Here is a 26,636-nt window from a genome sequence, read left to right as displayed (position 1 = left end):
ACCTGTTGTACAATGTTACAGGTGCTGGAGCTGATCTGTACTAGAGAGTCTGGTGCCGTGTTTGATGCTGGAGGACTGAACTGTGTGTTGACATTTATACGAGAGCACGGTTCACAGGTCCATAAAGATACTCTACACTCAGCTATGAGTGTAGTGTCCAGACTTTGTGGGAAGATGGAACCACAAGATTCATCACTGGAGAATTGTGTGGAGTCACTGTCCACTCTCCTTCAGCATGATGATCAGTTTGTAAGTTACTTTGTGCATCCTTTATTTATTTTTTATTAAAAATGTTTGATAATGATTATCACATACACAAAGAAAGCCACAATAACTTGCAATCACAATTTCTACCACAACCAGTAAATCCTTGCAAGGTGCTTTTTGTGTATTTTTCAGGTGGCAGATGGAGCTTTGAGATGCTTTGCTTCATTGGCTGATCGATTTACTCGCCGTTCAGTGGACCCTGCCCCTCTAGCCAAGCATGGACTTATCCAGGAGTTGTTATCTCGCCTTCATAAGGTAGGGGATGTTGGCCCCAGCACATCTCTCTCAGGGACGCCAAGCAAGCCTGGAATCACATCTGAATCCAAAGGAAGCACAAGCATTTCAACTGTAATTTCCTTGCTGTCAACGCTGTGTCGTGGTTCTCCTACTGTTACCCATGACCTATTGCGTTCACAGCTTCCAGATGCTGTTGAGAGTGGTCTGCGTGGTGATGAGAGGTATGATGTCTAGGTCTTACAAGAATAGTCTGGCTGTAGCTTGATAAAATAAAAAGAAATTTTTAGTCTACCATTACATTTTTTGTTTGACAGAGTTAGTTTAAAAAAGTTATTATATGTCTCATCTGCTGTTCAAGTTAGTTGTGTGATCACATAGGCTATTCAGTTATTCTGAACTTTCTGTTCCCCAGATGCTGCCTTGATACCATGCGATTGGTGGATCTTTTGCTGGTACTTCTTTTTGAAGGCCGCAAAGCTCTTCCTAAGTCTGGCAGCTCTGCTATCACTAGTCGCCTTCCTGGTTTGCGACGAACAGACAGCACTGGGGATCGCTCTCACAGACAGTTGATTGACTGTATCCGCAGTAAAGATACTGATGCTCTGATTGATGCAATTGATAATGGTGAGGCTTAGTGTACACGGAGAGAGATTTATACATCAGTTGATGGATAAATTAAATAACAGAATTTTTCAGGCAGTTACAGTGAACTAGAAAGGGCTTTGCTATTTATGCTGAAACTATTTGATTTGCCATACTTGTGTTACTGATATCATTTCTGGTACCTGAAGGTTTTGAAGTCAACTTTATGGATGATGTTGGACAGACACTTCTCAACTGGGCATCTGCTTTTGGAACTCAAGAAATGGTGAGTCAGAATTGTGCATGCCAGTATCTTTGTGCATTAGTCTCATATTTGCATGAACTTAAGCCATTTATGCCTCACGTTTCATTATTGGAGCAAAACAACTTTTTCCTCTTTTCACATTCTTCTTCCGTGAAGGTCACATGCACGAATTTTATGCAAAAATTTAAAAATTTTAATCTCCGGCATAAGAGGGTTATGGAAATTTGTTCAAGCATGTTGAGCATAGGATTTATAACAGTTGACATGAGCTTTAGGGCTAAAAGGTTTACATTACTGAAGAAGACAAGTAGTTTCTTAGAAAACATTTGTGTTCAGCTGAAGACATGTCCTATAAATAGTAAAGCTGCAGAAAAAAATATGAATCAGTGTGAAAGGCTTCAACTTGCACAAGGAACTATAAGTTGTAGAAATTATAAATTATTAAAAAGAGAACGTAGCTTTGATTTAATTTTTAGAAGCCAGTGGCTTAAATTTTCTGCTGATGTTATTAAACTGGGAATCTAAAAATGGGACACATTTATTATAGCATTCTTAAATGTGCAGGTTGAATTCCTGTGTGAACGTGGGGCAGATGTAAATCGTGGTTTACGCTCTTCTTCTCTTCACTATGCTGCCTGCTTTGGGCGACCACAGATAGTGAAGGTAATATGGCATTGCTATAATAAGTATTATGTCTGAAAATTCTATTTGTCATTTGAGTTTGTCAGTGACTTCCTACAAAAGATGCAAACATGTAGTGCTAATTTCATCACTTGCTTGGTTTACTTGTTAGAGAATAAAATCATCACCATATTCCTGTTGCAATGCTAAAATATGACAAGCTATTTTATGAAGTGTAAACTTGCTGTCATTAAAAAAAAAAGCAACAAAACAGTATTTTTATGAGTCGGAGAATTGACAGAAATGTACCACACTTTTACAGACGCTGCTTTCCTATGGTGCCAACCCTGATCTCCGAGATGAAGATGGCAAAACTCCACTGGATAAAGCACGAGAAAGAGGGGATGAGGGACACCGAGAGGTTATTGCTATCCTACAGTCTCCAGGTACTATTACTGTACTATTGATGTAAAAATCATTTTTATGTCTTACTAAGACCTTTCCTTTTATCTTTATTGTAAATTTACTTCACAAACTGACAATGGATGAATTACATGGAAGATTAAAGTGCTCAAAGGGCAAGTTTGGCTAGTGATGTGAAAGAAATGTAGGAAAGGAGTAATACTGGGTACACCATTTCTTGTGACCAAATCATGGTACCTGCCACTGACTAAGAACTGGGGGCTTTCTCTTTCTTTTTTTGTGTGTGAAAACTCAGCACAACATTTGAGTCATTTCAAAACCTTAACACAAGTTAAAAATAAATTATTTGATACTAATAGATTCTGAAATAGTCTGAAATAAAAGCTTAATCTAATATTTTTAGGCTAGTTTCATTAAGCTGGCATATGAACAACTGTGGGAAGTCAATGATGACCTTAATTAATTTATTATAAAGGAGAGTGGATGGTTCCCGTTAACCGTGAGGCTACCCAAGCAGAGACAGACAAGGAGAAGAAGGAGGAAAACAACGAAGCAGAAAAATCAGAAACAAGTGAACCAAAAGGGGATCCTGAAATGGCTCCTATCTATGTACGCCAGTTACTGCCAATTTTCACAGACGTCTTTCATTCCTCTATGCTGGCATCTGTCAGGTATGTTTCAGGATTTTATGTTTTCCTGCACATGACAGTGCAGATCATTCTGCTTGTACATACACATCACTGTTGAATTTTTTTTGTAAGGATTTATAACACCAGTTTTTCATAAAGTTGTTTGCAAAAATTATTAGGCAGTACAGTGAGAAACTAGTCAGAAGGAAATAAGTCCATTTGTAATAAGTCCATGAGTAGCCATTTGGAAGCATAGATTGCATGTACTTGTTCTGTAACCCTGCAAGATGAACGTTACACACAAGGTAACAGAGAAGTACATTTGAACTTTTGTTACATGGAGATACATCAAGTGGCTTGAGATTGTCTCCTTAAGGCTTGCAGAGCCATGCTTATCCATAGAGTAAGTCATTTGACACTCACCAAAAAGATCATTCTGTCATCCACATTATTGCCTTTCTACTAGCATTGATCAGAGAAAAGTGGTTTGTCAGCTTTTATATCAAGGCTTTTTCATAGTGTTTATATTTATGTGTGGAAGATGTTGCAACATGCTGGTGATTATCTTGTGCTTGTCTGTGACAGTTTCTGTCAGACTTAGTTTCTGCTGACACAATGTTGCAGAAAAGCAAGCCTGTCACTGGTGCGCAAGATGGTCCATTACATGGATGCATCTTTGCTGACAGAGATGTGTGGCCCAGAGTTCTCACATCCATACTTTGCTTCCTCCCTCACTGAGGTCCTAAGTCTTGTGCTGGATGCAGAGGTCAGTGACCATGCTTGCAGATTTGCCAAGAAGACATTTGTTGCTTATTAATTCCTCAATTGCACTTGTATTCACAATAATGAGATGTTTTTAGCAAAGTATTAAGGGTTGTTTTTTTTTTCATTTGTTATTGAAAAGGAAGAGTTTGGAACAATGAGCAGCTATGCATACGAGTTAAATAGTTCAGACATATTTGTAGTGGTGTAGTGGCTATGTAATTAATCTTCATTTTCTTGTGATTAATGAAGTATTTTGTTCTGTTGTATATCAAATATTTATCAGAAAATGTACTGAAAATGTGTTTGTTTCAAGGGACCTATTGTTTCATTTGAAGTCCTCTTTTTTTTTTTTCATTTTTCCTTTTAAAATCCTAAAGTTATCTCTGATAAATTCAGTCTTTTCTTGTATTCAGGAACTGTCAACTGTTGTTAACTGAGACTTGATGTAGACATTCGTTCCTTTCTTTTGTATTCAGGAGGATGATGATGGTCATCTTACTGTACTCAACGTGATGCAAGATCTCATGGAAAAGGCTCGCAGCATTTTTCTTGAGCACTTTGCTCGACTAGGTCTCTTTGCTCGTGTAGCAGCACTTGCAGGCCCCATGGCACAGGAAGAAGAGGGAGCTAAGGCAAAGGAGGAAAAGGTAACCCATCCTCCCCCTTCACTCCTCCCTTCCTCCAATTTGAAAATTAGCAGATGCCTGAAAATAAGGGGGCAAAAGCTGATAACCATATCTTCACTTCCTCCCTCATTTAAAAATTCAAAGATGGCTTGACATTAAGGGCCGAAAGCTGTATTACAATTCTGTCTTTACATGTTTCTTCCTCTGCCTCGTTTGAACAGATGGCATAAAGTCAGGGACCAGAAGCTGTATGACAACCCCATCTTCATCCCCGCCCGCCCCCCACTTCCAATTTAAAAATTAACAATGCAGTAAGGTGGAGTGGGGGCCAAAAACTGCATCTTATCTTCTCTTGATTTCTCACTTTCTCAAATTATCTCGGGGGCTCATGCTGCAAGCTCTTCTTTTAGTCACATTTTACTTTTTTAATTCATTCTGTGATGAAAATTTTACTGCTCTTCCTTTTCAGGAGGAGGAGGAGACTGTGTTAGAAGATGCCACAGAAATTTCCCAAGGCAAGCCCTACCACTGGCGAGACTGGTGCCTAGTTCGGGGTCGCGATTGCCTGTACCTTTGGAGTGATGCTGCTGCCCTAGAACTGTCCAACGGTAGCAATGGGTGGTTCCGTTTTATCCTGGATGGAAAGCTGGCAACCATGTACTCCAGTGGCAGCCCTGAAGGAGGTTCTGATAGCTCAGGTAATACTTGAAAGTGTGATAGTTAAGACAGGATTGTCATATAAGTCAGGTAGTACTTGAATGTGTAATATGTATGAGAACATTGTCATTTAAATTCATTAAGGATGATTGACTATTACCCTCCAGCATTTGAATGCTGAGCAGTGTGTGTTTCCTTCAAAATAAGATTGTTTACTAAAATATAAGAAAGATAAAATTGCTAGCGTTATGAAGGCTATAAAATGTCATGTGGTGGTTAAAATTTTGTAAAATATTTTTAATATGTTAAATTATCTATCATTCATTTATTAAAAATAATAATATCATTGTAAATCACTTCTCACATTCTTCAATGAAGCAGTGCAATTTGCAGAAAATCGTGGTGAGTTTCTTGAGAAGCTTCAAAGAGCACGAAGCCAGATCAAAGTCGGAACTGCCAGTCAGCCTATTCTGACAAATCCATCATATACACGCCTTGTGGTCGGAAACTGGTCATTGTCGTGCAAGCGTGCAGGCGAGCTGCAGATACATAACTCAGATGGACAGCAAGTGTGTTAATTTTTATATGTTTGCTGTAGATACTTTGATCATAACTATTTTGTTGAAAAGGCATTGGCATCAGTGTTTTGTGCTTGGTGATTATCTTGGTTTTAATTTGCACTTTTAATATAATTTTTTTCCCAGGAGCCATCAGCTTAAATAAAAAAATAAACTTCACAGAGAATTTAAGCAGCTTGTTTTGTGATTCTCACGTGCAATTTAGTAATAAACTTTATTTTGACAGGCAACCATTCTGCGAGAAGACCTAATGGGATTCATCTTTGAGTCAAACAGAGGTACCAAGCATTCTTTCACGGCTGAGACCTCATTAGGCCCAGAATTTGCAGTGGGCTGGGGTGGAAAGAAAAGCCGAAAACTGCGCTCCAAATCTGATGCTGCTCGTATTAAGGTACATGAAGTTTAGTTTATTCCTTGTTACTCCTTGAGGAGCATAGGGCTGCAATAAAGGTACATAAAGAGGTAGCATCAACACCATGACTCATGTCCTGATGTGCAAAAATACATTACTCATAGGTATAATTTCTCTTCACTGCATTCTGCTTGTGGGATTTGAACTACATTTAAAAGAGAATTAGTTGCTAAGTATACACTTACATGCACATTCACATGTTGCATATACCTGCGTAACTACCTGTAACAAGCATTCAAATGTCTTCATTCATTTAAACTTCTTCATGGCGCATACATTTTTTTTATGGAAATGGTCCTTACCTATTGCAGTAAGCTTTGGGTGAAGGCATTTCTTGGTGATTTGTGGGGATTTTTGCTCTCTCTCTTGTATCATAAAAAGATTCCTGGGCAAAAAAGATAACATTTTTGTGCAGGTAAAGCATCTAGCCCATGAGTTGTATGATGGATACTTTCGACTAGCAGAAGCAACCCCACGAGGAGTTGTAGCTAAGCTGAGCGGTATTGTACAGCAGTTGGACTCTGCTCTAGCACGGCAGATCAGCCAGTTGAAGGTATTTTATTTCTCATAAGTTATTTTATGGTTTTATTGGGAGAAGGGAAATTTTTAAGAGCATGTGACTGTTTCTAGTTTAATAAAAGCTGCTAGTATTTTGATTTCACTCAAATATCACTGCTAAGAAGCTTTATTGTGATTGTTTGACAGTCTCCAGATGGGGAAGTAACCTGGGCTCAAGAAATGCATAGTGCTTTGGAAGAACTTGTTGGCTTGCTTAAAGATGAACACACCATCTCTTCATATGAACTAGCCAACAGTGGTCTTGTGAAGACTCTTCTTGACATACTCAGCAACGTGAGTTAAATATTAAATATTAAACTAATTGTATATGAATGAGAAATCATTCAGTTAAAAAAAACCATAAAGATCTTGAGCTTAAAAAATTTTTAAAGAAAGGAATTTCAGCAAAACTGCCCTTTTCCAGAATTGTGAAGAGCTTTCATACAAGGAAAGCAAAAAGAGAACAAAGAACAGGATAAACATCTTCAAGAGTGTCTTCCGTGAAAAGGACAGGTAAGCACCATCTTAATCATCTTTATAGTGAGAGGAATATATATGCATATGAAGAGAAGAGAAGACCATAGAAAAAGAAGCTAGTTTTCTTGAAAGTCTTATGTCATTTTTTTCTCTTTTCTCATCTTCTCATCCTTTCTTAATTTTTTTTTTTTCTCATCCTTTTTCTTTCTTGCCATGTGTCTACTTAGTGCCCCTTGCTCAGTTGCTCAGGCAGATAACATGTTGCTGCATACCTTTTGTCATTTTGCAGTGGAGCTCCAGCTGTGGAGCTGACTCGTAAACTCATATCAGCTCTTGAAGCCACAGAAAAACTACCAGTCTATACCTACGATTTACCAGGCTCTGGTTATGGACTTCAGGTATACATATGTGAATATCTGGATAAGGCATGTGTGTGTAAGAGAGATACATATATTGACTAGGTGTATATTGACTACCTGTTTCAGTAAGGACATATGAATATAATGCTTTTTGTAGTGGCTGGAAGATGCTTTAAATTTGAAGATGTCTTGTGAAAAAAGCATTTATTACATATATTACATTTGTGGCATTTACACTATGCTTTCCTTTGTTTTCCAGATTTTGACAAGGCGCTTGCGTTTCAGACTTGAGAGGGCTCCAGGTGAGACAACTCTGATAGACAGGACAGGGAAGTGTTTGAAGATGGAGCCACTAACTACCATTGCAGATCTGGAAAAATACCTTCAGAAAATGGTAACAGATTTCTGGAGTATAGTTTCTTTTTATTGCTAATTGGTTGTTTGATGCATTTTATGAATAAAAAATGTTATAATTGTTTTAAAAGAAATTGTATTTTATGGACAAGTCGAGTAAAAAAGATTTAAAACTATGCCTTCGAAATGTCTTTTCAGGTCGCAAAACAGTGGTATGATTTTGAACGGCAGACTTTCAACTTTGTCAAAATTTTGAAAGAATCTGACACGCCTTTGGGTTTTACACACCAGACAGATTTTGATGAAAATGGTCTTTTGTACTGGGTTGGAACAAATGGAAAGTAAGAACTTTGTGATTCATATTTTCTTAACTATTTCTTGTGACATTGTGTATGTGTGTGCATATATATGTGTGTGTGTGTTGCAGGGTGGGTAGGTATGAGCATGATTATGCGCTATATAAACCACACGTTTTTTTAATTATTGTATTTGTTTTAGATCCATTAAAGCTTTAAATTATTTTCATTTTTATTTCAGACTAGTTTCAGAGTGGGTAAATCCAGCACAGTATGGCTTGGTGGTTGTGACCTCATCAGAAGGTCGTAGTTTGCCTTATGGAAAACTGGAGGACATCCTTAGCCGTGAGTCAGCAGCTCTTAACTGCCACACCAATGATGATAAGTAAGACCTGTTCTGCACACTATTTAGATTGGCTATTGGTATGCACTTTTGAAAAACTGTTTATTGAAACAACCATGAAAAATTTATATCTTGTTTATTTTCAGTACATCTTTATAAATTCTATAACTCCTTAGAAAATTGTAAGTTGAACTATAGGTATAGTTCAGCAACAGTTTTGCCCTGTGTCATGTTATTTAAATTCATTTTCACTATTATAATGTGTCTGTAATTCGGGATTAAAAATACGTTAAGTATTGTTTTTAAAATTCAGAAATCTACATTAAAGTTTGCTCAGGTACATGTCTTCATTTCAGTAAAATCAGTACAATGATTTTGTTCATGGGTATTGTATCCAATCACATTCAGAAAGACATAGTCCAGTTCAGTCACATGAACACCACTCAGGCAAATGTATACCAGTTTCTTAGTCTCAGACATACAGATCACAGAGACATTGTGATTATGTTACTATGCCGCTATTCTATATCAGTTATTTGTTGTGCTACAGAGCTTGATCATACTATACGTTTGTAATAAGATGGATTGGAATTTTTTCCCAGGAAAGCCTGGTTTGCCATCGATCTGGGGGTTTGGCTGATCCCTACCTGCTACACTTTGAGGCATGCCAGGGGTTATGGCAAGTGAGTGCAGCTGGACTTATTTCTGTCTGCCTGAATATTACACTATATGTCCGGTCTAGTATTGCTTACCCCTAAAATGAGGGGTTTTCAGACCCAAAATTAAAAATTGGGGAAGAGAGGGGGGTTAGACCATTTCCCATACAACCACACAGGGAGTGTAAGCATCAACATGTTGGCATACATTAACATGGTCATGAACTTAATTCCTGGTGAAGAAACTTTAATTATAATTAAATTATCATTTATTTGATGTCTTCTTATAGTGTGGTTTCATAATTCTTTAGAACGTTGGCAGCAAGCACACTGTTAAGCTTCTTTATGAGGCTGTCCCAGTCCTTTTAAATACTTTTTGCTAATTACTGACTGTGTGCCCTTTTTGCAGATCTGCTCTGAGAAACTGGCAATTCCAAGTCTCAAAAGATGGGATGACATGGACAACACTCTACAACCATGAGAATGACTGCTCTCTCAACGAACCAGGGTCAGTTGACTTCCATGTACTTAAGCAAAGCTTCCAGACAAATATCATGCACATTTTCTTTGCATGTGATTTCTTGCTTTGCTACGATTGCTATATCAAGGTGGAATGTGACATGCTGTTGAAAACTTTCTTTTCCTTTAATCTATTGTGCAGTTCCACTATGACTTGGCCCATAGAAACAGATGCAGATGAAACGCAGGGTTGGCGCCATATACGCCTGCAGCAGATGGGAAAGAATGCTAGTGGCCAAACACACTATCTGTCTCTCTCAGGGTTTGAAATCTATGGCACTGTGACAGGTGTATGCGACGACATAGGTAAGAGTCTTTGCCATGTATTTTAAAAGTAACATTGAATGTTTGATTGCAATTGCAATTAGAACATGAAAACAGAGGTCACATTAAAAATAGAGCTTCTCTGATAACCACTGTGTTCCCTTGAGTATCCAGTATATGGTTGTTGAATTTGATGTCATCAGACCTGGAGGGCAGACAATACCTTTCACTGTACTTTAACAATGTATTATAGTGTCAATATGATGTTGACTAAAAGGGTTATTCTGTGGTGCAGTAAGAAATATTGCTATCAAGATAGCCATGACAGATCATCGCTTACATGCATTTCACATGTGCTTTAGCAAATTTATAGAACAGTTTTTGAGATGTTATTAATTGTCTAAACATGATTATTGTTTATGTTCATGTATGTCAGGCATTGCAGGTATTTAATGTTTACTTCCACTGTTCTTACAAGAAAATGTAAAGTTGAGAAACATTGACATTTAACCGCTTTACCAATGCAGCCATATTTATATTTTTATTTTGGTTAGAAATGTATACTACATGCTTTTATCTTTTGGTTGCTGGTCACCTGATGCCTCTATGTAACTACCTTCTGGTGGGAGCTGTTTTCTTTGGTCAAAAATCAAGATATAGATTCATTATGTCCAAGGCATTTAGAACAGAAAGCAGCTGCCTATGATTAAGACTTCACTGTCCAGGCTATGTGGCTTTAGCGTTGGCCACCAGGGATCAACCCAGTTCACTTCATATAAATAACAATGATGCTTTTGAGCCTTGAGTAAATATCCTTTTTCCCTTAAGTATCAAAACTCCTCTGGTCGTGCTTTCTGGAAAGTGTTGAAGAAAAGGATTTAAACTGCAGTTATTCGCTTGCATGAAGCTGATGCCATGAAAGTGTTTGCAGGGAAAGCAGCACGTGAAGCAGAGGCCACATTGCGCAGACAGCGACGGGTGCTGCGTACACAGGTCTTGAAGCAGATGGTGCCTGGAGCAAGAGTTGTGCGTGGAATGGACTGGAAATGGCGAGATCAGGATGGCAATCCTGCAGGTGAAGGGACTGTGACGGGGGAACTTCGCAATGGTAAGAATTAGGAGACCGGGGAGTTTCAGTTGATGGGAATGGGATGGCAAGGTATCTAGCCACCATTAGTAACAGCTGCCCTCATCATCTGAATGTTGAGGCCACATAGCCTGAGTCATCTTTCTGAGAGATATAGCTATTGAGAATAAGATTGTTGGTAAGTGCAGGAAGTAGCCTCCCCTTAAGAGTTGCAGTATCTAACTCTGGGATATATAAAAGGAAAGAATCACCCTTGATTATTATAAAAACGTTGTTAAAGGAAGATCTGCCCTTGCATGTGCAAAGAGTGTATGTGTCATAATTACCATGTGCATTAAAGAAGGAAAATATATATGTTGCTGGTTACAAAGGTATTTAAACCGAACACTGGTCATTGTGTAACATTTAGCTGCTGTGTTGCACAGGCTGGGTGGACGTGACATGGGATGCAGGGGGTTCCAATTCATACCGCATGGGTGCTGAAGGGAAATTTGATCTGGCACTGGCTCCTTCCCATGACCAGGAGAAGCTGCGTGTAGCCAAAGCAGAAGGGGGCGCTGCTGTGGTTTCTAAGCATAAGAGTGCTGCCTCATCATCCGACAGAGTCAAGGTTGGCTTGCCTCAGCTGACAGTGTGTTCTTAAATGTACATGGCAGATCTCACTTGTGATGTTGCTAACATAAGATTTACTGTCAGATGATCTGAATATTGGATGCTAAGGACTTGCCCTACACAGAACTTAATTTGTCCAATGGTTGTCAGAAGGAAGTGAAAAAAGCTATGAGTTGCTCTAAATAGAAAAAAAAATCTCTTCTACCGATATAAATAGTTATTTTTACAGAGAAGTAAAAAAAAAGTGTGAGAAAATTAAATGGAAAATGTGTTTTAAGTTTGGATCAAAAATGCATTAACTAAACTAAGCGAACAAAACGGGGAAATCAAGGGAAATGATTAGCTCTGAATATGGGCATTTGTTGTGTTTGATCTCAGGTGAGTGTCTTGACCAGCCGCAAGAGTAGTTCTACACCCAGTCTGAGTGATGTCAATGACACGCACTCTGTGGCCAGCACAGAGCAAGCCTCCTCAGCAGAGAACCTCACCTCCAGTGTCAGGGCTGTACGTCCTACATCCACATAGAATTCCAGTGCACATAAAAAGTACCTGAGTGTAGACAGGAGCATGCACACACCATTATACTTGGCTCCAATTACTGCATGCACAGTCTTTATATAGCGTGGCCTATTCAGTGAAAAGCATTGTCAACACTCCATGGCTCACACACTTGTGTATGCGCACAAGGAACTCATTTCTGTGTAGGAGAAGATAGTCAAAATCAGCAGATAGTTGCTTAGGTAATTTGGTTTAAAGATCAACCACCCTGAATTATTCTCACCTGTGCATATGATTGTAAGGTACTTTCTTGTGTTTCCAGATGGCTCAGGGTGTAGCAGAACGTGTGGCCATGGTGAGTTTGACTGAACCAGACCCCATTGTTACTGTCACCCTGAACCCTGCTGAGGAGCGTACCACCAGTAGCGCCACATTGAGCAGCGAGCCAGTTGTAGTTGTGCACCGTGAGCATGACAACACTCCTCCATCTTTGCCCACATCCACACCAGTGACCCTGGCCATCACCTCCACTCACTCTGGAACAAGTGCATCGACATCACTGTCCACCACTGCTTGTGCCAGCACATCCACTAATGTCAGCATGACTCTGGGCAGCAGGGCACAGCTGGGCCTCTTCAGTGCAGCGGCACTGCTGGGGGCAGAGGGGGGCTTGAGCAGCACCGAAGGGGGCATCAGGGAGCAGATTCACAACCGACAGAACGCAAGGGACCGAGCAGCTAAAGCCACTGAAAGTGAGTCTGGCTCTTGCTTACTAAATCTAAACCTACAGTAGCATCTTTATCATCAGCATGGCTCATGATTTTGATGCATATTCCTCCTGTCGTTCGACAATTTTTATCTTCAGCAGTAAAATAAAATGTTTTAAGAAACTAATCATCGTAATCAGAATTAATTCATATATCAGGTCTGTCTTTCTGCCATTGTTCTACCATTATATTCTTAAATAGAATTTTGCCTCCACAAAACTGGAATGTATGTTAAGCCAAATGTGTGCTGTGCATGTGTTTTAGCAAATAGGTTTAGTTGTGAAAACACTGAAAATGAAGGACTTTTGCAAAGCAAATTGTGCACTTCTGTTTAAGTATCATTCTTTGTATTGCATCCTCAGCACCTCTTTATGTTTTGCTGCAATTAGAGTATTTTAAGTGACTTCCATCATAACTTTTAATAGAGAATGATTTAGGGTTGTTTTTTTTTATTGTTTAGTTTTTCTTTAACCTTTTTTGTAGTTAGATGTATCTATCGTGCAGATAAAAAGAGTGGAGGTGATAATCAGACACGTGGCTCCCCTACTAACCTGATGAGTGTGAGTGTGCCAAACTTGACTACCTCCATGGAACAAACAGTCACCCTCTTGGACACATTTGCAGCTGTGGCCCGTCGTAATCTGGCCAGCAGCCATGCCAGCAACATGCCTCGCAATGCCAACACAAGCAGCCTTGTGCGCATGGCTCTCTCCAACTCACCAAGTAAGCAGCTGCTTCCTGTTTAAATCTTGATGGCATCTCTTAGTAACGGTGAATAAACTTAAGACTTTGATAGCATTGTCATCACATGTAAACATACATAGTCACTATCACTTTTGTATGTTGTTATAGATAATCTGCTGAGTACAGCTCAGAGCTATCCCAGCTTGACCAACTCCAGTGTACCAACTTCCAACACCCTGACCACCACCCAGACCATGGCCAACGTCACCTCACTGCTTAGCCAGGCTCTGACACGCAGCCTGCCTTCAACGTCCAGCGAGAGTGACAATGAGTTCCTGGACCGGTGTCGGGCTACCACACTCCTCGCTGAGCTTGAGGATGAAGAAGACCTTCCTGAACCTGACGAGGATGATGATGAGAATGAAGATGAGAATGAAGACGATGACGACTATGAGGACGTGATGGTATGTTATCAGAATATTTGGTGTGTAATCAAAATATTTGAAAGATTCCATGGCCAATTTTGTGAATATTTCAGCTACCACTGCCACTGTCATTCTTCTAGACAAAGGCATTCAGCAGACATCAGTAAAAGTTTTCCACACATATCGGCTGCTGCTTGTCTGAAAATGGCTAAGAAATATTTCTGTGCCATGACAGGAAGAGGAGGAGCTGGATGCCCGTGACCGCAGGTCTTGGGATGATGATTTCGTGCTGAAACGCCAGTTTTCTGCACTTATCCCAGCCTTCGACCCCAGACCAGGCCGCACCAATGTAAACCAAATACAGGACTTTGAGATACCTCCACTGGGTAAGAAGATTTTTTTCTGCTGCTGGCTAGGTGTAATAAAAGACCTTTAGGTAAACATGCCTTGAAGGCATAGATCTATTTGTTTATCTGCTGTTGGTCGTAATCTTGAAAGTGCTTTTTGTATTAAAACATGTTACTCTTGAAATTACAGTGCATTACACTTTTCCTTATCTTTTAGGAATGGCACCACCAGTGACAACCCAGGGAGGAGAAACAGCCTGCACCCCAAAACTTATGTTGTCATTGAGAGCACCATGTCTACCTGGGGTGGGTGGATGTTTTGGTCTCCTTTGCTGCTTACTGTTGATAATACTAGATGAAAATGTGTCTTAAGTTTGTTCTTTGGTCAATAGAAACATGGGAGAACAAATTGTTGATGTTTTTATCTAGATAGATTAAACACTGCAGTTGTCATCTGAGCATCTTTCCCCTCACTTCCCTGTCAACCTTGATGAATGTGCAGGTTTTTTAAAATCTAAAACTAGCAGTTTTCAGAAAACATAAATGCATTTTCTTTATTCCACTTGTGCAGATGGGGGAGGAGGAAATAGTGCTTGAGGGCAGCAATGTCTGCATCTTTCGCTATGTGCAACGGCTTCTCGCCATGGGAGCATCTGCTGGGCGTAGTGAACGCTTGCGACGCATCTGGGAACCTACCTACATGTGGGATATTTTGTGTAGTTTTTTTTTTTTTCTATAGAAAAGGTATTTTCATTCACTTTTATATAAAAGCTTTCTTGCAGGCTGACCAGTATTGACAAGCTGATCTATTCAGCTAAAACCAATAAACATCATTAAGTGCTAATATTTTGAGTTCAGTCTGTTGATTTTTCATGGATTTAGGTATTTGTGTGGCAGTTTAAATGTATGTGTAAATTGGATGTCACTCTGCAGCTTCCTGGTCTTGAAGAAGACATCAGAACATTGTTGCTAGCCACATTCTGTGTCTGAGTGTAATTATTGGAGTTTTTGATTGCAGCATCTTGTATCGTGAGGCCAGGTCAACAGAAAGTAAAGACCAAGAGGAGAAGAGCAAGAAGGTAATACTTGACAACACTTTGATATTTTATTGGTAAATCTTCAGCATTTAGATTAATCAAAACAAACCCCTCCAAAAATGTGACTTTAGTCTCTGTGTGCTTGTACTGTAAAAATTACTCACTGTTTAGTGCATTATTAATATATAAATGGCCCTTTTTCTAGGAAAGAATTAATTTGTTACCATAATGAAAAGGGATTTGCTCCACTGCTGGTGAATTTTGTAAGTGTTGCTATGACACGTGAAAATATTTGTGATTTTCAAGGTCATAGGTTTCCTCCAGTTTGCAAATTTTCTTGTGAGATCACATTCATAGAAATACGTTGCTCATACATTGATCTTAAAAGGTCGATTTCTTTATGTTCCTGTTTCAGACAGGATGTTATTCTTTATATTAGTATTTAATGATTCTTTCCTTTTAGAATATATATCCATAGCATTATACAGTGTTTTTCTGTAGTGATAGTTTCATGTTTACATACCCTTAATTTAATACATGGGAGTAATATTTAATACTTACATCATTGTTCAGATTTATGGGAAATCTGTTGAATATTTGCTGAAAATGTCATAAAGTTCTTGTGAATTGGCTACTGTAATGACCAGCACTACTTCTGCAGGAGTGGCTGAACATGTCCAGTCAAGTTCTTGGTGAAACTGAACCTGGAAGGCCAGGTGACCGTAGTTTCTGCTCTGTACAGAACCTGCTGCAGCTCCTGCAAACCCTATATGCAATCATGGAACAGTCTACTCCCTCTTCTTTTAGAAATGGTGAGATAAAATATGAATTTGACTGTAAACATCAAGCAGGGCTTCTGCTTACGCAAAAAATTGCATACAGTACGCATTAAAAGTTCAGAGGACCCCTTCAATTTTCATCGATGGGGTCCCATTCAAAGTTGGGCGAAGAACAGGGACCCCTTAAAAATCTGAAGAAGGGGTCCCTGGGACTCCAAAGAATTTAGCCTTAGCAGAAGCCCTGATCAAGATCTTAAAGATAAACTTTAAAGTAAAGCTCATTCGATATATTTAAAATTGGTACCTTTTAGTTTTTTTCCTGATGAAGTGGAGATTTTTCTTGTAAATTATCTTCAATACTTGCCAGATGATCCTTTAGGAGGTTAGGGGCAACAATTGCTCATTAACCAAACATTATTCCCCCTGGCCTCAAAGAGTTACCCTGGATGCTAGAGTCCATTGAATCCAGGTGCATCCACTGTATACTGCAATAAATGCTCTGCAAAAGAAAGCTCAGCAGTATTTTCATCAACACCACCACCCCTCTCTCATGTCGTCGTGGGGAAGGCTGGTAGGGTATTCGTGTTGGGTTGTCTATTATCAAAGAAAAATAATTAACAAGGAAACTTTCTTTACTAATTTTATTACAACCTGACTATTAGGAGAATATCAGAAAGGTGGAAAATCACAGCAGCTGACCAAACAACATGGCTGCTCTTCTGGCAAAGTTAATGAAGAAATTTAGAAGCACACTATGATAAAACTGTTGAAGGCATTATTTGAAATTCTTTGATTTCGCCTCTTTCGTTTGTTGTTTTTAACAGTTTTTCTTGCCTCTTGTTATTCAGATTCAAGTGAAATTCATTTAAACATTCCAGCAGATGAATTTGTCAGCAAAAAGATCACCAACAAGCTTGTGCAGCAAATACAGGTTAGCTTTGTAGAGAACTTGCCGAAGGCACAAGTTGGAGATTGTTCTTAATCAACCAGGATTCTTGCATAAATTTTGTCAAGTTTAAGTAATTACTTGTAAAATCAAATATTAACTATTTTATCATGTATGTGTTCATTTGTGTTGACACACTTGCACATGAGGACCAAGAGTTGTTTATATGGCTGTTATCAGGACCCACTGGTATTGTCTAGCAATGCTTTGCCTGACTGGTGTGAACATCTCACGCGCTGGTGCCCTATGCTGTTTCCTTTTGAAATCCGGCAACTGTTCTTTAGCTGCACAGCTTTTGGAACATCAAGGTAAATTATAATTAATCTAATTCTAATTACTTGAAAGACTTTTATTAGATTTGCTGTTAAAATCTTATTTCCAAGATTTTATTGTCTGTCTTATTTTCTTAAGGGTGAAAACATCTGACGGGAGAGATTTTAGTTGAATGAAGAGTGTCCCTACCCAGGTTTTAGTGTAGGTGCATATGTTAGCAGGTGGTGTTAGCATGATCATATGTCTGCATTGGTATAACCCCAGAGCTAAGCCAGACTAAGTTGTCCTAATAAGAAATAGAAGAAGCTTTAACTTGCTTTTTATGGTCAGATGCATACTCCACATTTTCAGTTGATAGGGTAGCTCTAGATATGATGACAAGTATCAAAGGTATAATCCATAACATTTTGCAGTTAAATGCCAGATGCTCCTGCTGCCACTGTTGCTGTATTGATGTTGAAAAAGTCAATCCTACTAAAATATTAACCTTTTTCCAGGTCTATAGTGTGGCTGCAGAATAAACGAGATGCCAACATAGAGCGCAATCGTGGTCCACTTCCTCGACGGGAGGAGACCCACGAGTTCCGTGTAGGTCGCCTGAAACATGAGCGTGTGATGGTGCCACGTGGTCACTCGCTTATGGACTGGGGCGTGCAAGTCATGCGTTACCATGGAATCCGTAAAGCTGTGCTCGAAGTAAGATGGCCAGACAAAAGGATTTCTAGAGGATAGTTCTGCCTTTCATGGCAGCATTTTTTTGGGGGGGACGGGGGCTCTGTTTATTCCACCATGAAAGGCAGGTTCAAGGATTACAGATTCATTCACATTCAGATCTGTTTCTCTCTCTCACACACACACACGCATGCCCATAGAAAGCCACCAACGGTCAGCTCTGTAAATAGATATCACATTCAGAGAGAGGTATATCCAAGCCGAGTTATAAACCAACACCTGATTATCACTGTCGTATTTATTGTGCTAGCAACCACCTTGTTTATTTTTTTCTTTGTAACTAGTCTACAGCCACTGTATCAAAATGTCTTATCTACAGATTGAAAGGAATTAAAAATTTGTTGCTAGCGACTGATAAGAGTGTGTGTTTGTTTTTTAAATCTGCAGATAGAGTTCAAAGGAGAAGAAGGCACAGGCCTTGGCCCAACTTTAGAATTCTATGCTTTGGTTGCTGCCGAGCTCCAGCGCAAATCCCTAGGGCTGTGGCTTTGTGATGATGATAACCACGACACCCTGGAGCGAGAGGCAGGCTATTATATCACACAGAATACTTGATACTTGCACTAGTTTCATTATCTGTCAATGTCTCTTTTTTTAAGTTTAAAGTTTGATTATTTTCATGTATTGGTTTAAAAAAGAACAACGAGGTGGTAAGTAACAGAAAGTTATCTAGCTTAATGTTTAACATCCCACAAAATAAAGTACTGTAGATTTTTGGTAACAGTTGGCCTTGAACTGAACTGAGACCTTAATGAAGCTTCACTTTATTTATTCACATCAAAAGCTGCATCTGCTTTCAAACTTGCTATTTATTCTATTATTGGTATGAAATAACAATATGTTGCCTGAACCTCACTGCAGGTGGACATTGGCCATGGAAATAAGCCTCCAGGTTATTATGTGCAACGAGCAGGTGGGCTTTTCCCAGCTCCTTATCCCCAGACGGACCAGATGGACAAAGTGGAGTCCATGTTTGAGTTTATAGGCACACTCTTGGCTAAATGCCTGCAGGATGGCCGGCTCATTGACTTGCCTCTCTCCCGCCCTTTCCTCAAGCTGCTTTGCATGGGGGAGGTGGGATATGGACTCACTCGCCAGTTCACCTTTTCCAGCATAGAGGGCAGCACTAGTGGTAGTGGTATTGGCTTGGGTGTGGACATGGGACGCAGTCTTGGGACAGACACGCTGACAGAATCATGGCAGAGTGAAAACAGCAACATGGAACTCATCGCTAGCATCCAGGAGATTGAGAAGGAGATGAAGCATGACTCTGACCTCTCTCGACAGGTGAGAGCTGGTGCATTCATTATTGTGATTTTTGCAACCATATTATTTCATGCACTACCAAATTACTGGTGATCTTAGGTCCCTAAGGTGTAAAGAGTACAAACAAAATTAGTACAAAAAAACACCTACAGACCAGATTAAGAAGATAAATCTCCATGGGTGCCAGCTGTTGAAAACATTGTTTGATAACATGCAATCATCACTTTTTTTTGTTTGGTTGGTTATAGCCCAGGCAGCAACCTGCATGGTATTCAGGAATTTTGACAGAAGAAGACTTTGAGCTAGTCAACCCACACCGTGCTGCTTTCCTGCAACAGCTGAAAGAGCTTTCAGCCCGTAAACAGCGCATACTCCGTGACAAAACGCTGTCGGAGGACCAGAAAAATATACAGCTGGAACAGTTGGCCCTGCCCAACCCTCATGACCCCAGCACATCAGTGAGACTGGAAGACCTGGGGTATGAAGACATTGAAAATGAAAAAAGTTCATAACATCTTTATACATGGATTTAATTATAAAAAGCATAAGAACTTATAATTTGCAATAATTTTTCTTTCTATGAAGAACATAAAAATTGCAAAGTAAAATGTTTGTAGTGGCCCCACTGGCTATTGTAAATGGTTGTTGACTAGGACACATTGACTGGCTTTTGTCTTAGGCTGACTTTCCAGTTCAACCCTCCTTCTCGCATCTACAACTTCACAGCTTATGACCTGAAAGCAGATGGCGAAAATGAGGTAGGCTTACAGGGGTATTTAAGTGTGTTATATGACAAGCCACAGAATGCAAATCTTCATATTTCTTTGCATGGTTAATGGCAGAGGACAAACTTTTTAAAAATTCCATTGGACACATTCATTTTGGCTTTGCACTTTTTGGATTGATTGAGGCAGAAACAGTTGATTTCTTGTAAGTTTGTTTTCTCCTTACCTATCACTGAGTGTTCTTTTAGTTTTTAGTTTTTTACCGGATAGGGTATTTTCATCATTCCAGAATAACTAGCACTGTCTTGTAAATGAGTTAACAGAGATGATATCTGAAGTCCTAGTACTCTGAGCAGTGCCTGTTACTCTAGATGTCACCTGGAGTCAGTGATGTGTATCATTCACATATCTTGGTTTTGATACAATGAAGCTTACACTGGCCTCACCTGTTATATGACACACCATTGTGGTGGTGGTTCAGAATGGCATTTGATAATATAAACAAAACAAGAATCAGCATGCAGATCTATAGGTAATTTTTTTAACAAATAGGTCACTAATATGTTTTAGAGTAAGTTGCTCAACCAACTTGTATCAACACCTTAAACAAAAGTTGTCTTGATTTTTCTACAGATGGTTACACTGGAGAATATAGAAGAGTACATAGAACTGGTGATGGATTTCTGTCTCAATACTGGTATCAGACGTCAGATGGATGCTTTCAAAGGCAAGTGAATGATTTAGAGGAGTTACAGTTGGCCCCCCTCCAAAACAGAGGGAAAAGGTTTTCCGTCAACTCTAGTATCCTTCTCAACTCACAGTGTTAGACAAAGAAAATGGGTATTCTCACGTTCTCGAGTATTCTTAGCTTAGTTATCATCTCAGGATTGCAATATGGCAGACTAGAGTTATCCAGCCTTTCAGTCCAGAATGGTTCAAGAATAAAATCAAATACCTCAAACACAAAGAGATATCAAATAAAAAGAACAAGAGCTGAGAGTAACATGATATTGCAAAAGGAAGGCTGTGAAAAAGGACTAGCATTATGGGAAACGGTGTTAGGAGTAATGTTTACGTTTAAAAGATTCAATAGTGGGTAGAGGGCAGATATGGCAAGGGAGAGAGTTCCATTGTTTCGCTGCACAATAGCTAAAAATCCTGTGGCCGTCTGTCATATGTGATATTTTCTAATGAACTCTCCTTTTCTTGCTTCCCACAGTGGGTTTTGACAGAGTCTTCCCTCTGGAGAAATTGCACCTGTTCAGCCCCATGGAGCTTGGCAGCATACTCTGTGGTGACCAGGCCCCCAGCTGGACGAAAGAAGACATCCTCAACTATACAGAGCCCAAGCTTGGGTACACACGTGAGAGGCAAGTTGACTTCAGTGCAAAGGATAGATATCCTATTGTTGTGACACATAATGTATTCAGATATTCTATGTCACCTAAAGGATTCAGCATAATAGTAGAAGCTAGACACAGATGTAGCCAACCTCATCTTGCAGCTGTCTTTAAAGCTGGTACTTTAAACACAAGGTTTACAACATCCATGCCCCTAGACTTATCATTGTGTCACCCCAGTATTTTTATGTGTATTTTGTTTTTCTCCTGTCTTTAGCCCTGGTTTCCTGCGCTTTGTGAATGTACTGAGTCATCTAACAGCAGATGAACGCAAAGCTTTTCTGCAGTTCACGACAGGCTGTTCCTCCCTGCCTCCTGGTGGCTTAGCTAACCTTTACCCTCGTCTCACCGTAGTTCGTAAAGTGGATGGAAATGATTACAGCTATCCATCGGTCAACACATGCGTGCACTACTTGAAGCTTCCAGAGTATTCGTCAGAAGAAATCCTGCGTCAACGCTTGCTTGCTGCTACACATGAAAAAGGCTTTCACCTTAACTAGTCCCAGAAAAATCATCCGCCCAGAATGAAAAAAAGAGAGAGAGTGCCCAAAGTGTGTGCAAGATGTGTCAGTGTACAGCTAGGAGCCAGTACAGCACTATCAAGAGAGAGTGTGCAAATGCACATCTGTAAATGTGTGTGTTGAAAGTGCATGTGCACTTAATCCCTGACTGGAAGTGCATTAGCAATCAAAATCACAGGCATTGCAATCTCAGCAGAATGGTGACCTGGTGGCCTTTTTCATTAAGTCAAAGGACCTGACTTACTTTTATTTATTTTATTTGTTTATTCAGCCGTAGCAGCTTTTCCCCCCCTGCACGTGCCCTTGTTTCCTTTGTTGTAAGAATTGTGATGCTGCAGCTACTTTGTGCCTGTATCCAGGAAATGGGTGGGGGTGGGGTGAGAAAAGAGCATAATGTGTGTGAAGATGTGAGACCAAGTTGTAATTTAGCTGAATGCAGCAAAACTGTGCCTCTATTTATCTCATCATTTTCTGAATGGAATGTTACTTTTTTTATGAGTGACTTATAAGGGGAAAAGTATCATTACCAAATATGCATTATGTTCACCTGGGGGAGGTCAAGATCAGAAGTTGACAGAACTGTAGAATTATCCCAAAACATTGCATGACCTTTGCGAGGCAAAATCTATGTCACAAGATTTTGAAAAAAAAAAACCCCAAGAAAATCCTATGCCCTCTGTCCAGCTAAGAGTGAAGTTGGTGTTAAAGTAGTAATGTGTATAGAAGCTAATAGAAGCTTTGAACATTTTGTGTGGAAAACTTTTTTTTGAAGTCTTCTGAATGCCTTTGTCTGAAAAGCATCAGTAAGGAGCATGTCATGGATGACCAAGCGACAGAATGTTGCCAAAATGTAATGCATGCAAACATGCCAACTCTTTATAATGATATTTGTAACACCCTCTGTGGGACTTACAGTAATAAAGTATTTAAAATTTTGCCGTTATTTTTTCAAAAGGAGAATATGATGTGCTTTTGTTTGTATTAAAATAATTTACAGGATGTGAATGTGGATACATTTGTACTTTAAATAGTGAGGTAAATATGTGCCAAGGAGAATGACATTGGTATAAAAACGTAGGTACATTTGCGTTTAAAACAAAATGTTAGAACATTTGTTCAGTGACAGATGAATGTGATGTGTAATGTAGGTACGTTTGTACTTTTTTAAATGATGGCTTAGGTATACTTAAACTAGAAAATGAGTAATATTGTTGCCTGCATATTACGACTTGCTTTTTTCTTGTCTTCGTGGTTATTTTAGGCCGAGTGAACAGAATGCATATGTAGTGATTAGATGCGATGCAATTGTACCAAAGGCTTTGGCTCATGCATGATTTTGGTGCATTTGTACCAATTTTAGTCTGTAAAATCTGTAAAACATACTTTAGTTGTACAGTGTTGCAGTTGTTGCACATATTTATACCACATACCATGTGACTGAGGTGCCTTTGTGCTTCCAACCTATTTTTATTACCACCTGACTGGGAATGCGGCCCTGCCTTGTGTCCCAGTCCAAGATCTCCACTAGCCGCTCGTGAAAGGAGTGGCGAGGCACCACGAACTTGTGAGTGAGAAACAATTTGGGTGGCGGCAGCAGATGGTAGATGCTTTTGCTCACTCACAAACGATACCCTGTCAATGCCGTACAAATTTGCTCGGCCTAGAAGATTAATTTGGAGACGCCGGTAACGCCATGGGTAAAATAGACATGCTTCAGAACAACATTCATGAAGTAGTCTATGAATTTCTTGTACACTAGACGACTGTTCCTGATCAGAATCGGATAAGGTGGGATTCTGCATGGGTACCAACCTCGCGCGCACACACATCAGCACGCTGCATTACTTAAAAGATTGTGTATTTACCAATTTCAATTTTTCGGTCCTGTTGTTAATGAACAAATGCTGTACAGATTTTCATGCCTTCCAGCTGAATGTACAAATAAGGACGAAAAATGGCGCTTGACTTAATAAAATTAAAATAAACTGCAGTTTGCGTGAGATCACTGGTCTTTTTGGTACAGATGACGGAGTACAACAAATAAACATAAACCACTTTCGATTTTAAGCTTGCGTTTATTGCTGTTATTGATAGGAGTCACAGGAAAGCCGAAAGTAGAACGGTGATTGTCAGGGAACCGCGATCATTGAGTGTGATGAGTGTCCTTCATTGGTTTGGTTCTAGTCTTTGTGACGAAGCCGACAACATAGTTATTCACTCAACAGAAGAGAAAACCTGTTCTCAACGCAGAAATTTAAAGCGATACAAAATTTTCAGACGGTGATGAGGGGAAAGGATGTGGGGAAAGCATCATTTGGTATGGTAGGGTTGCGCCGTTTGCAAATGAAGCCAACAAAATATGTAAGTTCGGCCTCTTGTCACTTTGTATCTCATGCGACACATTCACACTCATTGCCCTGCACCAAAGTTTAACATCACAAGGCAGTTGATAAACGCGTGAAAGATAAGCGAAGCAGAAATTTCGTTTTTCATGTTCATTGCTGAACATTATCCACCGGCAGCTTATTGCCGATCTCTTCGCTTCAGTCGTGCAGAAATGTCCCTGCATGAACCGAAATATATTGTCCTTAACCTTAAGCATGTGAACCGTGAGAAAGTATTCCGCTGCTTTGCTGTAAATTTTCAAAAACTTTCGAGGTCCTAAATAATTCAGATAGTACTATTAATGAATAATAATAAAACAAGAGCAAAAACGCGGAAGTAGAAGCAATTTTTCAGATTTTTTTTTTCATTTTTGCTGTCGTGTGCAATTCTTTGGGCTCCCACCAGGTTACCATGGCAATGTCCATTCCTCGAAGGTTTTCGTACTTTTCTCGACTCTTGAAGAAGCCTCGGTGAACCATCACCTTGCAATCTGTCCCAGCCAGTCTCAACGTTCACATGTAGAAGTTTGAGCCCACAGTGTAACATTTACTGTAACTGCACACAAATAAAACTGGTTTGTAGCCTCAGTTTTGTAACTGGATGAGTAAGGTGTGACCGACTATACTGGCTTCATCGTCACATTCATCCTTCTATAGACATCACGTTTGTATGTTGGGTTCGTTCTGTAGGTGTTCGTTCACCCGTTTGAAAATTAATTGAAACAAACCCGGAAAACAATAAAAAAATTAATTTGATGTGATTTGGCATTGAATCCACCAATTTTCACCTGTCTCGTTGGATTTTAGGTCTTTGTATAGCGCAATGAGGTTTCTGTAAAGCAAGGAAAAGCGTTATATACATTTCCGTTATTATTATTATATCATGTTGTTAGTGCCTTCAATACAAATGTACCTTAAATCACATTAGTCCTTGTTATCAAGATAGATTATTCAATGTTTACTCCTCCGTCAAGAACTCAAGCAAAATTGCGTTCTTCTGCATGCAACTTGGATTTCATGATGAATTCTAACATCAATGAAATTACATATTACTAAACATGTTCAGTTCTGCTATAGGTTGAAAGGGATTGATTACTTTGCATGTATGTTAATGTAGATGCCAGAAAACTACTTCCAGAATTCTTTCCACACTTCTGGAATCTTTGTAATTCACTTAGTTGTCCTGACTAAGAGGAACAACTTAGAGATCCGTTCTAATGATGTTTTTAGAACACCACGTTGCCAACCTACCATTCCACTATTAAAGCAGCTTCACCATCATCACTATCATCATCATCATCGTCATCAAAATCTTCCTGCTCAAATTGAAATAAAAGACTTGACTAGACTAATTAAAATACTTCATTTAGACTGCGGCTCCAATTATTAATCCGCCAAGAAAAAATCGTGAGTCTGCGCTCTGCTGGGTGGGTGGAGGTGCAGTAAGGGTCAATGCCACAGAAAATTGGCGGCGGTTATCATCACAACACGTGCCCCCACAACACGTGACCCCAGAAGCCACGTCCAGGGTGGCTACGTGTCGAGAGAGAGACAGCGAGCTATGGGTGGGAACAGAGGTCCTTATCATCTTGCCACTCTGCCCAAGCAACATTTGGGCTCTATCAGTTTGTTACTTTTTTTTTTTTTTTTGCTTGTCCACGCGTGCCGCTCCAATTCTCCGTCAAAGGGACGCACACCTGTCTGACGTCATGCCGGCCGCAAGGTGGGCAAGTTCTCACATGAAGCGCGTCAGTCTGCCGTCTGCCTATCTACTGACGTGCAGCCAGTTGCGTCAGCGGAGTGTTATCGATGCTCGCAGACAAAGCCTTTCGCTGGAACCGGGTGTCTGGCTCTGAGATAGCACCACCGGTAAGCTGCCACCTGGGTAGCTTAGTATTTTTAATCGTCTTCCCGCCCTACACCCCTAAGTGTTCAAGAACCACCACCATCCCACCCTCCTCCTCCTCCTCCTCCTCCTCCTCCATCACGCCAATTAATGCCATAAAGTATGTGATCATTCAATTCACTTATGTACTGTATATATGTTGTTGTTGTTGTTGTTGTCGTTGTCGTCGTTGTTGTCGTTGTTGTCGTTGTTGCCCAGTCTGCCACACGGCGGAGGCAAGCTGTAGAGTGTAGAGGTTTCGCTCAGTGTCGCGGGCAAAGGACTACCAAAGGTCGGGCGACCGATAAGCCGATGAAATGTGTCATTGCTGTTTGACACGCGACATGTGCTGCATTAAACTTTATGATCAGCATCCTGCT

At 39.8% G+C, this 26,636-nt stretch overlaps 1 protein-coding gene across 2 annotated transcripts in view; it reads left to right on the top strand.

Annotated features, from left to right (window-relative positions):
* Positions 1-23,977, top strand: part of LOC112570074 (E3 ubiquitin-protein ligase HECTD1-like) — a 28,494-nt gene extending 4,517 nt beyond the window's left edge. Inside the window, exons 3-45 of one of the 2 annotated variants that reach the window (XM_025248287.1) lie at positions 22-249; positions 400-725; positions 917-1,128; positions 1,296-1,372; positions 1,916-2,014; positions 2,295-2,418; positions 2,871-3,066; positions 3,649-3,790; positions 4,266-4,436; positions 4,885-5,113; positions 5,466-5,641; positions 5,877-6,041; positions 6,478-6,615; positions 6,768-6,914; positions 7,045-7,133; positions 7,387-7,495; positions 7,716-7,850; positions 8,009-8,151; positions 8,348-8,491; positions 9,052-9,132; positions 9,515-9,613; positions 9,767-9,930; positions 10,820-10,996; positions 11,401-11,585; positions 11,966-12,091; positions 12,408-12,837; positions 13,357-13,575; positions 13,705-14,000; positions 14,197-14,347; positions 14,526-14,614; positions 14,880-15,010; positions 15,327-15,387; positions 16,007-16,157; positions 16,973-17,055; positions 17,251-17,378; positions 17,841-18,039; positions 18,463-18,600; positions 18,937-19,362; positions 19,590-19,819; positions 20,021-20,099; positions 20,700-20,793; positions 21,286-21,436; positions 21,684-23,977. In XM_025248287.1, coding sequence (XP_025104072.1) covers positions 22-249; positions 400-725; positions 917-1,128; positions 1,296-1,372; positions 1,916-2,014; positions 2,295-2,418; positions 2,871-3,066; positions 3,649-3,790; positions 4,266-4,436; positions 4,885-5,113; positions 5,466-5,641; positions 5,877-6,041; positions 6,478-6,615; positions 6,768-6,914; positions 7,045-7,133; positions 7,387-7,495; positions 7,716-7,850; positions 8,009-8,151; positions 8,348-8,491; positions 9,052-9,132; positions 9,515-9,613; positions 9,767-9,930; positions 10,820-10,996; positions 11,401-11,585; positions 11,966-12,091; positions 12,408-12,837; positions 13,357-13,575; positions 13,705-14,000; positions 14,197-14,347; positions 14,526-14,614; positions 14,880-15,010; positions 15,327-15,387; positions 16,007-16,157; positions 16,973-17,055; positions 17,251-17,378; positions 17,841-18,039; positions 18,463-18,600; positions 18,937-19,362; positions 19,590-19,819; positions 20,021-20,099; positions 20,700-20,793; positions 21,286-21,436; positions 21,684-21,966 — 7,221 coding nt within the window. In that variant the 3' untranslated portion in view covers positions 21,967-23,977. The remainder of the gene's footprint in view (positions 1-21; positions 250-399; positions 726-916; positions 1,129-1,295; positions 1,373-1,915; positions 2,015-2,294; positions 2,419-2,870; positions 3,067-3,648; positions 3,791-4,265; positions 4,437-4,884; positions 5,114-5,465; positions 5,642-5,876; positions 6,042-6,477; positions 6,616-6,767; positions 6,915-7,044; positions 7,134-7,386; positions 7,496-7,715; positions 7,851-8,008; positions 8,152-8,347; positions 8,492-9,051; positions 9,133-9,514; positions 9,614-9,766; positions 9,931-10,819; positions 10,997-11,400; positions 11,586-11,965; positions 12,092-12,407; positions 12,838-13,356; positions 13,576-13,704; positions 14,001-14,196; positions 14,348-14,525; positions 14,615-14,879; positions 15,011-15,326; positions 15,388-16,006; positions 16,158-16,972; positions 17,056-17,250; positions 17,379-17,840; positions 18,040-18,462; positions 18,601-18,936; positions 19,363-19,589; positions 19,820-20,020; positions 20,100-20,699; positions 20,794-21,285; positions 21,437-21,683) is intronic. The other variant, XM_025248288.1, reaches the window with a different exon arrangement.
* The last annotated feature ends 2,659 nt before the right edge of the window (positions 23,978-26,636 follow it).

Source organism: Pomacea canaliculata, linkage group LG8 (assembly GCF_003073045.1).
Source record: "Pomacea canaliculata isolate SZHN2017 linkage group LG8, ASM307304v1, whole genome shotgun sequence".
Taxonomy (NCBI): Eukaryota; Metazoa; Mollusca; class Gastropoda; order Architaenioglossa; family Ampullariidae; genus Pomacea; species Pomacea canaliculata.
This window is presented reverse-complemented; position numbering and strand designations above follow the sequence as displayed.